This window comes from Zalophus californianus, chromosome 8 (assembly GCF_009762305.2).
Source record: "Zalophus californianus isolate mZalCal1 chromosome 8, mZalCal1.pri.v2, whole genome shotgun sequence".
NCBI lineage: Eukaryota > Metazoa > Chordata > Mammalia > Carnivora > Otariidae > Zalophus > Zalophus californianus.
This window is the reverse complement of record NC_045602.1, coordinates 114,457,559-114,472,730: the sequence shown is the minus strand read 5'-3', so window position 1 is coordinate 114,472,730 and position 15,172 is coordinate 114,457,559. Positions and strand designations below refer to the sequence as shown.

At 44.2% G+C, this 15,172-nt stretch overlaps 1 protein-coding gene across 3 annotated transcripts in view; it reads right to left on the bottom strand.

Moving 5' to 3' along the window:
• Positions 1–1,651: 1,651 nt before the first annotated feature.
• The window catches only part of EFCAB8 (EF-hand calcium binding domain 8), a 63,102-nt gene continuing 49,581 nt past the window's right edge, over positions 1,652–15,172 (bottom strand). For 2 of the 3 annotated variants that reach the window (XM_027621445.2, XM_027621447.2), the window contains 5 exons: positions 10,256–10,442; positions 5,119–5,251; positions 3,705–3,909; positions 3,521–3,619; positions 1,652–2,556 (listed from right to left, as the gene is read on the bottom strand). In XM_027621445.2, the coding sequence (XP_027477246.2) occupies positions 2,146–2,556; positions 3,521–3,619; positions 3,705–3,909; positions 5,119–5,251; positions 10,256–10,442 (1,035 nt within the window). In that variant the 3' untranslated portion in view covers positions 1,652–2,145. The remainder of the gene's footprint in view (positions 2,557–3,520; positions 3,620–3,704; positions 3,910–5,118; positions 5,252–10,255; positions 10,443–15,172) is intronic. The other variant, XM_027621446.2, reaches the window with a different exon arrangement.

The window sequence follows — 15,172 nt, the reverse complement described above, 5'->3', positions numbered from 1 at the left end:
TCCCCAGTGCCCAGGGCAGTGCCAGGCATATAGCAGGTGCTCAGTAAGTGTTGAACAAGTGTGAAATAGGGAAGTGATGCCAGAAAACAAGGTCAATGATGTCTTTTCTCTGAGGACAAGGCTGTCCCCCCCACTCCCCTCCGTGCCCTCGTGCCCCATCTCCTGGTGGAAGGAGACCCACCCTCAGTCGGCCTGTGGGGCCATGACTCCTCAGCCCAGCTGGGCCCGGGAAAAAGTTTCTGTTCCACTGGAGATTAATGTCTGTTCCTTTGTTGGATTGTCAGCGGTGCGTGGTTAGGGGGCAAACCAGAGCCATGTGCCCTCCAAGAGTGGCTTGGCAGTGGTCCTCCATCCTGGAGAAGGCAACCCAGCGAGGGGCTGGATGCAGCCGTGGGTGTGAGGTACGAGGAGCAAATGAGTGTGCAAGAACTGAGGGTTCTTACATGTGCATATGAGGTCTGCACACATGTGTGCAAAGGCAGGAAAACATCTAGAGGAAAATGCACCAAAGTGATCTCTGGGAGATGGGATCCAGATGGGTTTTATTGGCTTTTATGCTTTTCAGTATTTTCTTGAGTTTTCTACACTCAGCCTGTGCTACTTTTAGACTCAGAAAAGAGCTAAATAAATATAAGTAGCTTTTTCAAGGCCATTGATGCAGAAGGCAGAGAACAGGCAGGGAAGAGGCTGGTGAGGCCGGGCCTGAGGTGAGGAGGGGCGCTCTGGGGCTCAGGGAGCACAGGCGACCACAAGACGGACACTGGGCCACCAACCCAGCTTCCTCACTCACCAACTCCAGTGTGACACTGACCTCCAGTCCCCCGTCTGGGTTCTAAGCTCCTTCTGACCCTGATGCTCCAGAATGATCTGTCCCCTATCCCATCCAGGGCTCAGGCCAGGAGGGGCTGGGTGTGAGCAGCAGGAGACACACATCACTGTAGGTGGTGCTTCTGGGCCTGGGATTCGGCATCAGGGGAGCCTGCCCACTGGAGGGGCCGTCAGCAAGCTCCCCTGGCTGGAGACAAATGCTCACGGTTAGCTGCTGCCCGGGTAGGAGGTGAGACTCCAACGGTAATTTTCTTCAGTGCCTGCAGCGTACCTACACCGAAACATGTGGGCAGAGGCAGTAAAATGCTGCTGTAGTGGGGCTGGGTCCTACTAGGGGGAGGGTTCACCGAATGGCAGAGTCAGGTGGAAGGTTGACCAGAGGTTGACCTGTCCTGACCCCTAGTGTCCAGCCAGATGGCCCCTAAGTCAGGATCTCAGCTCCTAAAGGACCCTGAATCTCCCTCCAGGCAAGGGCCTGCAGAGGCCTTTAAGAAAATCCCCTGAGGCCTGGTAATCACCACATCCCATCCCCTCCTCTGCCCACCCCTCCCCCATGGCCTTCCCCCCACCTCCGGGCAGAGGCCTTGGTCCTGCCACTGCTTTTACCACCGCCCTACCCACCCTGAGTTCTCCACCCAAGACGCTGCCCAGAGCAGCACACAGTGGAAGGATCAAGGGCTTTGGCTCAGAAAAACCTGGGTCCAAAGCGACAGAGCCAGGCCGAGGTGCCCTCCACCACGTTTCGGGGCCTCCCTCGCAGGAGGGGCAGAACAATTTGTAAATGCAGAGTTCCCTGTGGCTAGTGTCTGATGGCAGAGGAGGACAGACACACAGCAGGGCAGGAGACACACAGCCACCACCACCACCTCCAGATGGCTGCTGGGCCTCAGTCTAGCCATGAGGCTGAACCAAGTTTCAGAAGCAAACAGCTCACCCCAGCGGCATGACCCACCAGCCACATCACCATGGAGCCTTCGAGGTCCCAGCCCTATGCTTCACCTGCCGGACGGCTGCACCAGGTGTCCTGGGGGAGGGGACTCTCCCCTGCATCCAGCCAGGGCCTGGTGGGGGGGAACACGGCCCAATGTCAGACACAGCCTGGTGTCTAAGGTGGCAAGGGGCACACAACCCAACCTCCTGGCCTATGGGACTCCGATATGTGCAAATATTTATTTTCTTCTCCAGGCCTCTGGGGAAGAAGGAGGTCAATAGAAGGTCTCTATCTTCTGGGCCTAGCAGGGGTAATAAGCCAGGGACAGACAGGAGGCCCGTGGGCCTGGGCCTTGCGCTGGAGGACTGGAGAGAGGGTGGGCCACCTTAGAACCGGATGCGGTAGCTCTTCTTCGTGGAGGACCGAAGGGTGGCCTTCAGAGGTCTTGAGAGCAGTTCAACGGATGAGGCAGCAGGCATGGGGGTCGCCCACCTCTGCATGATGTACTTGGGTGCCTGGGACAGGACCGAGGGGGAGGCCCGGAGGTATGGGGAGCTGGACAAGGCAGACTCCAGGAACCCGGAGTCTGAGGCTGTCAGGGTGAGGGTGTCGCTGACGGGGAGGGAGGTGGCTGACGAGCTGGTGTCCCTATCAGGATCTGGGTCCTTGTGGCTGTGGTGGGCTGCCAGGTGGCTGTGCGGGCCCTGCTGCTCTAGAACGTTGTGCAGCACGAGGTCAGGTGTGTGGGTGGGTGACAGTCTGTTGAAGTGTAGGCTTTGGTAGATCTGAGGTGAAATCTGGGGGAGAAACAGAGCAGGGGAGTTTGGGTGTTTCACCCAGGACCAAGAGCAGGCTCACAGGAAGCATGGGCCCTGGGGTCTTCCCAGACAAAAGAAGTCTCCAGAAGTTTCCAGAGGTTTTTCCTCTCCCCAGCCTGCTGGCACTGCAAGCTCACTGTGTGCCAGGCCTGGCACCTAGCCCTTCTCCTGGTGCTGGCAACAACACTTTGTGCTCAGCGCGGGACTGTCTTCATCTTTAGAATGACACCTCAAGCAGGACCCGAGTGGGGCCCCCACCTCTCTTGTCGGCACTCACCAGGCTGCACTTTGAGGCCCATCTCTAGAAGGCGGGAATGCTGAGCAGCTCCCCTTTCTCACTGACCTCTCCCCGCCCAGGACAGAGGGGTTCTCTCGCTTCAAGTGCCCACCAGAGAGGGAGGAAGCTCTAATGGCAGACGCCTCTGGAGGAGGCTGGAGTCTGCCCAGGCAAGAGGCAGGATGGGACTCATAGCTGTCCTGCAAAATCCCCGGCTCCCTTTTTCTTTTCCCAAGGAGAGTGCCCTTCCATTCCCTCCATCCCTTACACGGCACCAGGAGACCCTGTGTCTGCTCTGGAGCGGCCCACGGTATGGAGGCAGACAAACAACCAAACGCAGAGCCACAGACTCTGGGAATTTCTTTGAAGTCTATCAAAAGTACCAGGCCTACGGAGAACCTCCTCCCATAGGCCCAATGAGGTGTGTCCTCAGAGACAACACCTGTGTCCATGGTCTCAACCAGGGCCTCGGCAAAAACACCACCCAGACCAGCTTCATCCCAGAGCTGCCTGTGGCCCAGCATTCTGTTAAGGGATTGACGCTCCCCTATCTCCGACTGGAGGGCCCTGTGGGCACAAGGGTGGCTGTGGATGGGCTGTCAATGGAGAGGGGCTCCCCAGCCTCCCGCACCAGCATCTCAGGGAGCAAGCCCCGCCCTCCCTCACCTGGTACTTCATCCAGTCATACTGCACGTGGGTGGACAGGAGTCGGGAACTCCGCGACCGGTCCTTGGGCTTGTACGCTGCTCCCACAACTTCGCTCATCTGCGGGCACCATGGGCGAGAGTGAAGCCTCGGGGCTGACCGGGGTGGGCCCCTCTCTGCCCCTGGGTCCCCCACGCAGCCTCACCTGCTTGCCCTTGGACTCCCACTTGCACCAGCTACACTCAATGTCTTCCGGGGAGCGCTCCCCAGCCCATGGGGACGTCTGGGTGATCTTCTGCAGCTTAGCCCACGCCTCAGCCTCCACGTCTGCCTTCCCATTCAGGAGAGCCATGAGCGCCACCTGCTCCCGCCGCTGGTACACCAGGGCCTCGGCCAGAGCCCGCTGCTCCCTGATGTAAGGGGCTTTCCTTCATAAGATGCCCTCACACCACAAGGCGGGGCAGACTTCCCACGGACCCCAAGAGGGCTTCTCCCTCCTGGGCCCAATCCTCTCCCAAAATTCTCATCCCTCCTCTGAGGCCCTACTGCCTGGGGCCCATCATTAAACAAGCGTCCAGGGAATGTTAGCAAAGCCCAGATTAAACTGACCCCCGACAAGTCCTGTAACCTATCCTACCACCCTGTACTCTCCGCCCCCCATGGAGGCCCGACACCCCATCTTGACCTTACCGGGGCCTCCCCTTGTGAAATATTTAAACATTCTCTCCCTCCCAGGGAAACCCTGCCCCTGCCTTGTTTGCGAACCCCACACGGGACTGTAGAGATGTATGCCTTGACAAGAGGAGAGGAGCCCCAAGGACTGTACGGGTGCCTGGAAAACTCCTACTTACATATCAAGACCCAACTCCAAAAAATCTCTTCTCCTATGAAGCTTTTTTTACTTGATCCACCCAATGAGGTGACTGTCCTCTGAGCCATTCCTGTTCTTAACAGTCCCATCGCTTTACCATATAAAACAGCAGCCATGAGTTTGCATGTCCATTTCCCCAGGGGGACTGTAAGTTCTCTGGGGGAGGACCTGTGTCTGGATTGTTTGTGATCTCTAGAACCTGGCACAGAGTCTGGCACTCAGCAGGACCTCAATAAATATTTCTTGGAATGACCCCAAATTCTCTGAGACTTGGTCAGGAGTAAGAGTGGGACATGGGTGGAGGAGGAACCTGGAGAAGAAAGAAGCTGCAAGCAGCAGCCTGACTTCCCCATGAATCAGGGAAATAACACAAGCATCTGGTCAGGACCAGAGCCCCGGGCACTCTCCTACCAGGGACCTCTAGCCACATAGAAATGGCCTCAGCAGGGAAGCCAGCCCTAGCTAATCTGGACCCGGCTCTGGAGCCATGGCCCATCGAAGGGCTTGCCTTTTTGTATTTTCTGCTGGTTTGTACCATTCAAACTTGCAGCTGAGCTGGGCTCGTAGGCCGCAGTTGCCACTGGTATAGTCAAGTTTCCTGTAGGTCCCAAGCCTCTGGCTTTCTGAGGGCCCTCCCCAAAGATGCCTAGCTCTATTCAACCCAGATGAGGCAGCCCAGGACCTGCAGGGAGGCTCCCGGCACCCCCTCCTTGGGCCAGCAAAGACCAAGTGGGCTGGGATAACTCACCGCAGCTCTGGACGGAAGGCCTTCTGGGCAGCATCTGTAGAGTCAGCCTCCTCCTCTGAGCTTTTTCCCACTTTAAGATCACCAACAATCTGAATATCCTGCAACCTTTTCCAAACACTCAGGCCAAATGTCCCTGTGATTTAACCAGACCCAGCTCAGTAACAAGAACTGGTCTACCTCCCCTCTGATCCTTCTGCCCTTCATCCTCCACCCTCAAGGGTCAGCTAGAAACCCCTTACCCTTGGCCTGCACCTCAGGATGCTTACCACATGCCAGGCATTATGCTGGCTACTCAACAAATACCTGAAGGAACCAGACACTAGCCCTAGAATATACTTGGAGCACAGGCCAAAGCATCCTGCCCCCCATATAGGCTGAGATGGAAAGAGCACTATGGTGATGACAGTGATCCTCGGTTGGGCTTACGTGGTTCATGTATAAAGTAGCAATGGTGCAAAATGATCAGGCGTCCATCAGATGTGAGGTTGGGGAAGAACAGGGCTGGAGGAGAAAGCAGGTAGTGAGAATAGAGAAACATGAGTCCTGCTCTGGGCAGGGCATAGCTATAGTAGGCCATTTTCCTGCTGCAGAATTTTTAAAGATTAAAAAAATATAGTAAAAAAATCCTATTTTAAAAAGTCATCGGAGAGCTATAGAAGCGAAAAAGAGTAGATGAACTAAAATTACAGAAAGGGAAGAGTCCTTCCAAGAAGAACTGAAACTGAGGGCTGCTTCCTTCTCTGGGAGCATTTTCTGAGTCTGGGCATGGGCTGAGTAAGAATCAGGCTCTGCTTAGACAAAGGAAGCTACTGGAAGGAAAAGAAACCATCCAAGCTTCTGAGAGCCATTCTGGCTGGCAGGATGGATCAAATCTAGTGGAGTTCACATGCATCGCTGTGTTTCCCGCAGGACATTCGCTGAGCACTGGGGGCTCTGGAGGCCTGGAAGTTGGGCTAACACAGATAGAATGAGGTTGTTGGGAGACAAAGTCCCACTAGAGGAAGAAGCCTTTAGCAAACACAACAAACTTCACCCTTGAGACAGACTTCACAATGGAAGACAGAAGCAAACTGAGTCCACCAAAATCGGCAGTCCAGACCCAACCCAGCTCAGTTTCTGACTGCAGTGAGATGAGCAGCCCTATACAGAGGAACGAGCACATGCACTGGAGGAAAATCATGCCAATGTCACTCTCTGTGGTTCTTTTATACAAAGTCCAGAAAAGTCTCTGGTTTCATTTTGGATTTGGTTTTAGTTTTGGTGGTGGTGAGGGGGTTGTTTTTGTTTTGGGGGGGTTTTGGAGGGGTGGATTTTTTTATGCATATAACATGTAAAAAGACAGGAAAGTATAACCAATAATGAAAAAAAAAGAAAAGAAATAGGCATTAGAATCATACCCACAGATAATTCTGACATTGGAGCTATGAGATAAAACTTTAAAATAACGATTATAAATAGTTAAATAAAATAACAGAAAATATGAACAAAGTGAAGGAGAAGAAGAATTTCAACAATGAATTGGATTCTATAGGAAAGAACCAAATGGGTATTTGAAGAAAAAAAAATACAAAATTAAGAATTAACTGAATGCGGGGCACCTGGGTGGCTCAGTCGTTAAGCGTCTGACTTTGGCTGAGATCAAGCCCTGCATCGGGCTCACTGCTCAGCAGGAAACCTGCTTCTCCCTCTCCTACTCCCCCTGCTTGTGTTCCTGCTCTCACTATCTCTCTCTGTCATATAAATAAATAAAATCTTTTTTAAAAAAAGAATTAACTGAATGGATTTAATAGCAGGCTGCATACAGAAGAAGATGGGATTAATGAATTGGAAGGCAGGTCAGCAGAAAATATCCAAATGGAATGCAGAGATTGAAAAAAAAAACACAAAAAAACAGAGAACAGAACAGAATAGGAGAGATATATGGGACAGAGTCAAATGTTCTAACATACATGTAACTGAAACCCCACGATGGGAGGAGAGGAAGGATGGGCAAAAGCAGTACTAAAGAATAATCTTTGACAATTTTTTTAAACTGATGAAAAATAGCAGCCTGCAGGTTGAAAAAGATCAGTGAACTCTGAGCAGGATGAACACAAATAAAAGCACACTTAGGCACATCATAGTCAAACTGCTGAAAACCAAAAACAGAGAAAAAAGAAAAATTACCATCAAAATATCAATTTATGGGGTATCTGGGTGGTTCAGTCAGTTAAGCAACAGATTCTTGATTTCAGCTCTGGTCATGATCTCAGGGTCATGAGATCGAGCCCCATGTTGGAGTCTGCCTAAGCGGATTCTTCTTAAGATTCTCTCCCTCTCCCTCTGCCCCACCCCACCCCACCCCACTCACATACTCTCTCTCAAAAAAAATAAATAAATAAAGTATCAACTTAAAACTGACATTTCAAAAGAAAATATAGAAGCCAGAGATGATGGAAAAATCTTTTTTTTTAAGTACTGAAAGAAAATAAACTTCCAGCTGAGAATTCTATGCCCAGTAAAATAGTCTTAACATTTTAAGGCAAAATAAAGATGTTTTCAGATAAATAAAAGCTTAAAGAATTAAACACTAGCACAGATGCTTGGGTAGCTCAGTCGGTTAAGCTACTGACTCTTATCTTCTTTTTAAGATTTTATTTATTTATTTGAGAGAGAGAGAGCGTGAGCAAGGGAAGGAGCAGTGGGAAGAAGAAAGTAAGATTCTTTTTTTTTTTTTAAAGATTTTATTTATTTATTCATGAGAGAGAGAGAGGCAGAGGGAGAAGCAGGCTCCCAAGGAGCAGGGAGCCTGATGCGGGACTCGATCCCAGGACTCTGGGATCATGACCTGAGCCGAAGGCAGACGCTCAACTATCTGAGCCACCCAGGCACCCAAAAGTAAGATTCTTGCACAAGCAGTGGTATCAGGTCAAGAGTGCATATTATAATCTCTAGAGTAACCACTAACGAATATTATAAAAACATACAATTGAAAACCTAATAAAGAAATAAAACAAGGTAATTGTTTTAAAGACGTGATTAATCCAAAAGAAGGCAGAAAACGAAGAATAAAGGAACAAAGAGCAGAAAACAAATATCAAGATGATAGACTTAAACCATCTAAGTAATTTCATTAATACTTGAATAGACTAAATATCCAATTAAAAGGCAAAGATTGTCGGGCAGGATGAAGAAAATAGGACTCAATATAATGCTCCACAAAAGAAGCACATTTAAATATAAGGACGGAGATAGATTGAAAAGCCATGTTGGCAAAAGGGTACAAACTTTCAGTTAGAAGATGAATAAGTTCAGGAATCCAATGCACAGCATGGTGACTGCAGTTAACAACACTGTATTGAATACTCGAAATTTGCTAAGAGAGTAGATATTAAGTGTTCTCACCAACAAAAAAAAAAATAGTAACTATGTGAGGTAATAGATGTATTAATTATCTTGATTGTGGTAATCATTTCACAATGTACCCATATACCAAATCATCATGTCATAACTTAAAATGTCAACTTATTCAGTCTTTTTTTCAGTTTCCATTACTATGTCTTCATAGTCACTAATCTTTTCTTCTGTAGTATCTAATCTGCTATTCACCCTATCCAATGTATTTTTATCTCAGACGTTGTTTTTATTTTTTTTTTAAAGATTTAAAGATTTATTTTTTTTTTTAAAGCAAGAATGAGAGAGAGAGAGAGTACATGACAGGGGGGAGGGTCAGAGGGAGAAGGAGGCTCCTCGCTGAGCAGGGAGCCTGATGTGGGGCTCGATCCAGGGACTCCAGGATCGTGACCTGAGCCGAAGGCAGTCGCTTAACCAAATGAGCCACCCAGGTGCCCCCAGACATTGTTGTTTTCAATTTCTAATTTCAATTTGGGTCTTTTTATATATATTTAAGTTCTCTCCTTAACAGGCTGATGTTTTCTTCTACCTTTTGTGACACATGAAGTATATTCATAATATTTATACACATTATATAGTATATGTCTATATTGTATTATATATAATTTATAATATTACAAATGCACTGTATATACTATATATAATTTATACTAATTTTGTATTATATTATTTTATGTATAATATATTATTATAAATTATACCTCAGGAATTACTATTCTTTGCTGCCTGCTGTCTAATGTCTGGAAACTGTTATATATATTTTGTTCATGCTTTTAGTCTTTTAAAGTGGGAATGTAAATCCGGTCCTTGTTACTGTGTCACGTTTGGAACCAACAGAAATGATAGGCAATAGAAATAGACCCAGAAGTGAACCAGATACTGGATTATCAAAGACTTTAAAATAACTTTGATCAAAATGTTCAAGAATACAAAGTAGAAGATGAGGAATTTCATCATAGAGAGAAAGAAATTAAAAATAGTCAGAAAGTTTTTACCCATATAAGAGCTGAAATGCAAGGAAATCTAAGTGAACTAATTCAGAAAGGAATAAGCCTTTGATAAGAGATAAGAGACCAAGGCTGCTTTCAACCCTGACAGAGTAATGAGAGGAGGATGAACCCTCTGTGGAGGAGGAGAAATCAGACGAGTCCTTAGTGAACTTTTAACAGCCTCACATGACATGACAGATTATAACCCAGGATGTTCCAGCCACAGGGCAAGTCTGCAGCTACCCACCAACCCTTTCCCTCAGGCCTTCACAGGGTTTATGGTGGCCATACAATGAAGGCTGGGGGCCAGGCAGAAGAGTTCAGAGATAGACCATGAAAATACTAAGTGTAAGAAAGCATAAGATGCTTTTTATGTGATGGCTATATGGGTGTGTATTTACTTTCTGAAAATTCACAAGCTGAACCCTTTTGGTTTGTGTGCTTTTCTTTATGTATGTTATAACTCAACAAGTTTGTTTTTAAAAAGAGAAAGGAATGTGCCTTCTCAGATATATGATTTGCAAAAATATACACAGGCAAATAATTTCGGGTGGGCGGGTGAGTGGGTGGATGGACAGTTGATGGATGACTGAATAGACTGCTGAACGGACAACTGTAAAGACTCACATCCTGTGATACTATTTGAGCAGAGACAGCTTCTGTGGCCTGAAACCCCACCCCACAGGATATAAGGTTTATGCCAGCTTAGGTTCTAACAGGGACAGGACCATGATGGGCCATGTGGCATGGCTGACCTTCAGCAGGACCCATACCAATGGTGTCACCGGAGAGTTTCCAAGCCTTGACGTCACAGTCCTGGCCAGCACTGACAACCAGCTGGAAGCTATCCACATACAGGATGTCTGCCACACTATCCAAATGGCCCTTCCAGGAATTCAGAAGCTTGGGGGGAACCAGGGAAATGGTCTGGCCAGCCACGACCTATAAGGGACAGTACAGGAGAACTACTTATACTGGAGGCAGTCAAGCCCTCTGTAAGCATCCTAGGTCACAGTCCCCTGGCTCATGTCCCAGGGTTCTAGTTCTAGACATGTTCCCACATTAATTTAGGTAAGTCCTGGCACTTGTCTAGCCTTCACTGGTCCCTTTGGTAAAATCATAAAAAAGCATTTGCATTTGCTATATTGCTTACCAATTGTATCTATACAGATTATTCCATTTGAACATCATAACAACCTTAGAGGATGTGTGAGTCTCACCATTTCACAGAGGAGAGAAGTGAGTCCAAAGCCACATAGCTAGAAAGTGGTGAGGCTAGGACAAGAGCCGGGTCTTCTTCTAAAATTATTCAGCTGGGCACTGGGAATAGAACAGGGTGAGCAAGGGAGTGATAGATCACATTCACTATGAAAGGATGAACTCTACTTAACTGGAAAATGAGTAAAAATAACCAGGACTGTTTTAAATAAAACAATATTGAAAGGGATGAATTTTACCATATTCAAGTATGTTAAGTCACAATATAAAAACTTTAAACAGAACAATGGGAGATGATAGAAAGCTCAGAAACCAACATACATTTACATAAAACATCTGTATGTAATAGTGGCAGGAAAATTTGTGGTAATAGAGAGCATGACCCATAAAAAAGTGCTGGAATACCGGATAAACTATCAAGAGAAACTTCAACCGTTGTTGTGTTTCTTACAACTAAAGAAATGCTAGGGCGCCTGGCTGGCTCAGTTGGCAGAGCATGCAACGCTTGATCTCAGGGTTGGGAGTTTGAGCCCCATGTTGGACATGGAGCCTACTTAGAATAAACATTTTTTAAAAATTTAAAAAAACAACTAAAGAAACACTAAAAGGGTCAAAGAATTCTTTTTAATGAAACTGTAAAATATCTAAAAGAAAATAGGAGTATTTGGCTTACCTCTGAATAAGAAAGTGATTGACAATGGGAAGTACCACAGTGGGAAGAAAAATTGGCTTGACCGAAAAAAAAATTATAATTTTAAAATCATCATAAATAAAATTAAAAGGCAAATGACCAATTGGGGGGAAATATTGGTAATACATATGACAGATAATAAGTTAATATTTTTAATATGTTTAAAAAGAATTATACATCACTTACAAAAGATGGTTACCACAATAGAAGAATGGACAGAGGACGTGAAGAGACAATTCACAAAACCATACATGGCCAATAAAATAAGATGTCAACATCACTAATAAGCAAAGATATCTTTATTAAAATCAAAGAAAACCATTTGCATCTAAAAATCAGCCAAAAGTTTTCTTTTCACTTCAAATATTTATTTATTGAACGCCTTCTATAAGCAAGGCACTCTATAGACCCAAGGAAACCTCACTCGGATGAATACCACTAATAATAAATACTTTATGCTGGCAAGGATAAAGGAAAATATTAGAAGTGCAAAACTATAAACTTTGGGAATGCAGTTTGGCAGTACACAGTAAAGGCCTTAGAAAGATTTATGTTGTTTTTACATACTATTTCCATGAGATAAATTACCAGATGTGCAGATAAACAACTACAAATAACAACAACAAAAAGATTTGTGAAAAAGAAAAACTGCTCTATCATTTTTATAGCTTTTAAACACAGCTTTATTGAAATATAATTCACATACAATTCACCCATTTAAAGGGCTTGCTTCGGTGGTTTTTAGTATACTCACAGAGTTTGCAACCACCATCATGATCGATTTTAGGTCATTTCAGCATCCCACAGTTGGTGTAAGTGGAATCAGACAGTATGTGGTCCTTTGTGTGACTGGCTTCTTTCACTTAGCATGTTTTCAAGGTACATGGTGCTATGGCGTGTATCAGTACTTGATTACTTTACTTATCCATTCATCCGTTGGGGACACGTGGGTTGCTTTCACTTCTTGGCTATTACAACTAATGCTGCTATAAACACCCACATTTAAGATTTTGTGTGGACACGTCTTCATTTCTCTTGGATGTATTGCTGGGTCATATGATAACTCTATGTTTAACTTTCTGAGAAACTGTTAAACTGTCTTCCAAAGTGGCTGTACCACCTTATGTTCTTACCAGCAATGTTTGAGAGTTCCACTTTACCCACATCTTGGCCAACATTTATTATCTACAGCCATCCTAATGAGTGTGAAGTGGGATCTCGTTACTGTTTTGCTATGAATTTCCCCAATTCCCAATGATGTTCAACATCTTTTCATATATTTATTGGTGATTTGTATATCTTCTTGAAGAAATGTCTATGTGGATCCTTTGCCCATTTTTAATTGGGTTATTTGTCTTTTTTACTGTCGATGTGTAAGAATTCTTCAGTCTGGATACTAGTTTCTTATCATATATATGATTTGCAAATATTTTCTTCTATTTGTATGTCACCTTTTCCCTTTTTTAATGGTGTCTTTTGTAGGCCGAAAGTTTTTAAATTTGACAAAATTCAATTTATTTGTTCCTTTTGTTGCTCGTGGTTTTGCATCATATTTAAGAAATATTGCCTAACCCAGAGTCGTGCAGATTTCTCCCTATGCTTTCTTCTAAGAGTCTTATAATTTTAACTCTTCCATTTAGGTCCATGACCATTGAAGTTAATTTTTACGTACGTTGTGAGGTATGTTCTTCTCTATGTTATATGTTCATTCTTCTGATGTGGATATCCAATTTTCCCAGCATCATTTGTTTAAAAAGACTATTCTTTCCTCCATTTGATTGTTTTGGCACCTTTGCCAAAAATCAATTGACCATAAATGTGAGAGTTTATTTTTCCACTCTTAATTCTATTTCATTGACCTATATGTCTACCCTAATGCTGGTACCACACTATTTTCACTATAGATTCAAAGTAAGTTTTGAAGTTGGGAAGTGTGAGTTTTCCAACTCTGTTCTTTTTCAAGATTTTTGAACTATTCTAGGTCACTTGTATTTCCATATGAATTTTAGAATCAGTTTGTAAAATAAGAAGCTGGGATTGTGATAGATTACATTGAATTAACTTGGCAAATACTGCTATATTAACAAGATTAAATCTTCCAATCCATGAACATGGAATATTTTTCCATTTATTTAGGTTGTCTTCAATTTTTTTCAACAGTGTTTTGAAGTCTTCATAATACAAGTTTTTCACTACTTTTGTAAATTCATCCCTAAATATTTTATTCTTTTTGATGCTACTGTAAGCTGGATGCCTTTTATTTCATTTTCTTGCCTACTTGCCCTGCTGGTAAAACATTAGAGGAAGTGGCAAGAGCAGACATCCTCATCTTGTTCTTCATCTTAGTAGGAAAAGTTTAATCTTTCACCATTTAATATGATAGTAGCTGCTTTTTGCTGATGCATTTTATCAGGTTGAGGAAGTTCCCTTCTACTCCTTCTTGATTGAGCATTTTTATCAGGAAAAGGTGTTGGCTTTTCTCGAATGCTGTTTCTGCATCTATTGAGATGATTATGTGTCTTTTGTTCTTATTCACGTAATATAGTGTATTACATTAATTGATTTTGGATATTAAACCAACCTTGCATTCTTGGGAAGTCTCACTTGGCCATGATATGTAATCCTTTTCATATGTTGCTGGATTCAATTTGCTAGTATTTTATTGATGATATTTGCATCTATATTCACAAGAGATGTAGTTTTATTTTCTTATGATGTCCTTGTCTGGTTATAGTATCAAGGTAATATTGGCCTCATAGAAAACTATTTGGCAAGAATTCTTGAAGAATTGACATCAATTCTTCTTTAACTATTTAGCAGAATTCACCAGTGAAGTCATCTGTACCTGGGCTTTTCTTTGTGGGAAGTTTTATTGCTAATTCAATCTCTTTACTTGCGATATTCAAATTTTCTATTTCTTTAGATTTTCTTTTTTTTTTTTTTGAGCCCACTCTGGTAGTTCATATCTTTCATATCTTTCTACCTTTATCCTTCAGACATATTTTTCACACATTTGAAACAACATTCACTATTCATTTTTGTGAATGCATACTACCCCTTGACCTAGAAATCCCACTTCCAGGAATTTATCCTTCAGACATATTTTTCACACATATGAAACAACATTCACTCTTCCCTTTTGTTTAAGAACAAAAGATTGAAAACAACCTCCATTTCCCTTCAAAGGGCATTATATCATTACTATATCCTATGGCTGACTACACATCTATAAAGAAAAATGTACTCATATGCAAAGATAATACATCTCCAAGATATATTATGGAATAAGAAAAGCAAGGTGAGCACCAGTGTGCACGGCATGCTGCTTTCATGTAAAAATAAGGAGGAGATAACTTTATACGTTTCTCTTTGCATAAATAAATACTGGAAGAATCACCAAAAATCAATAGAAATGACACAAGAAGAACTGGTTTGGCGGGGCGGCGGGCAGAGGACTAAGAGTCCTCACTATAAGCCTTTTCCATTCCCTGAGTTTTTAAATCTTCATTGATGTATAACATACATATAGAAAAGTGTACATGTCCTAAATGTACCACTGTACAAATTTTTACAAGCCAAACACAACTGCATGGCCAGACCCAGATTAGGAAACACTGTCAGCCCCCAAGCCCCCTCACGACTCCTTCTAGCCACTGCATGCCCCACACAAAGACAGTCACTTCTAATAGGGTACCTTGGTCTTGTCTGTTTCTGTACTTTGTATAGATGGATCTATAAAACTTACCATATATACTCTTTTAGT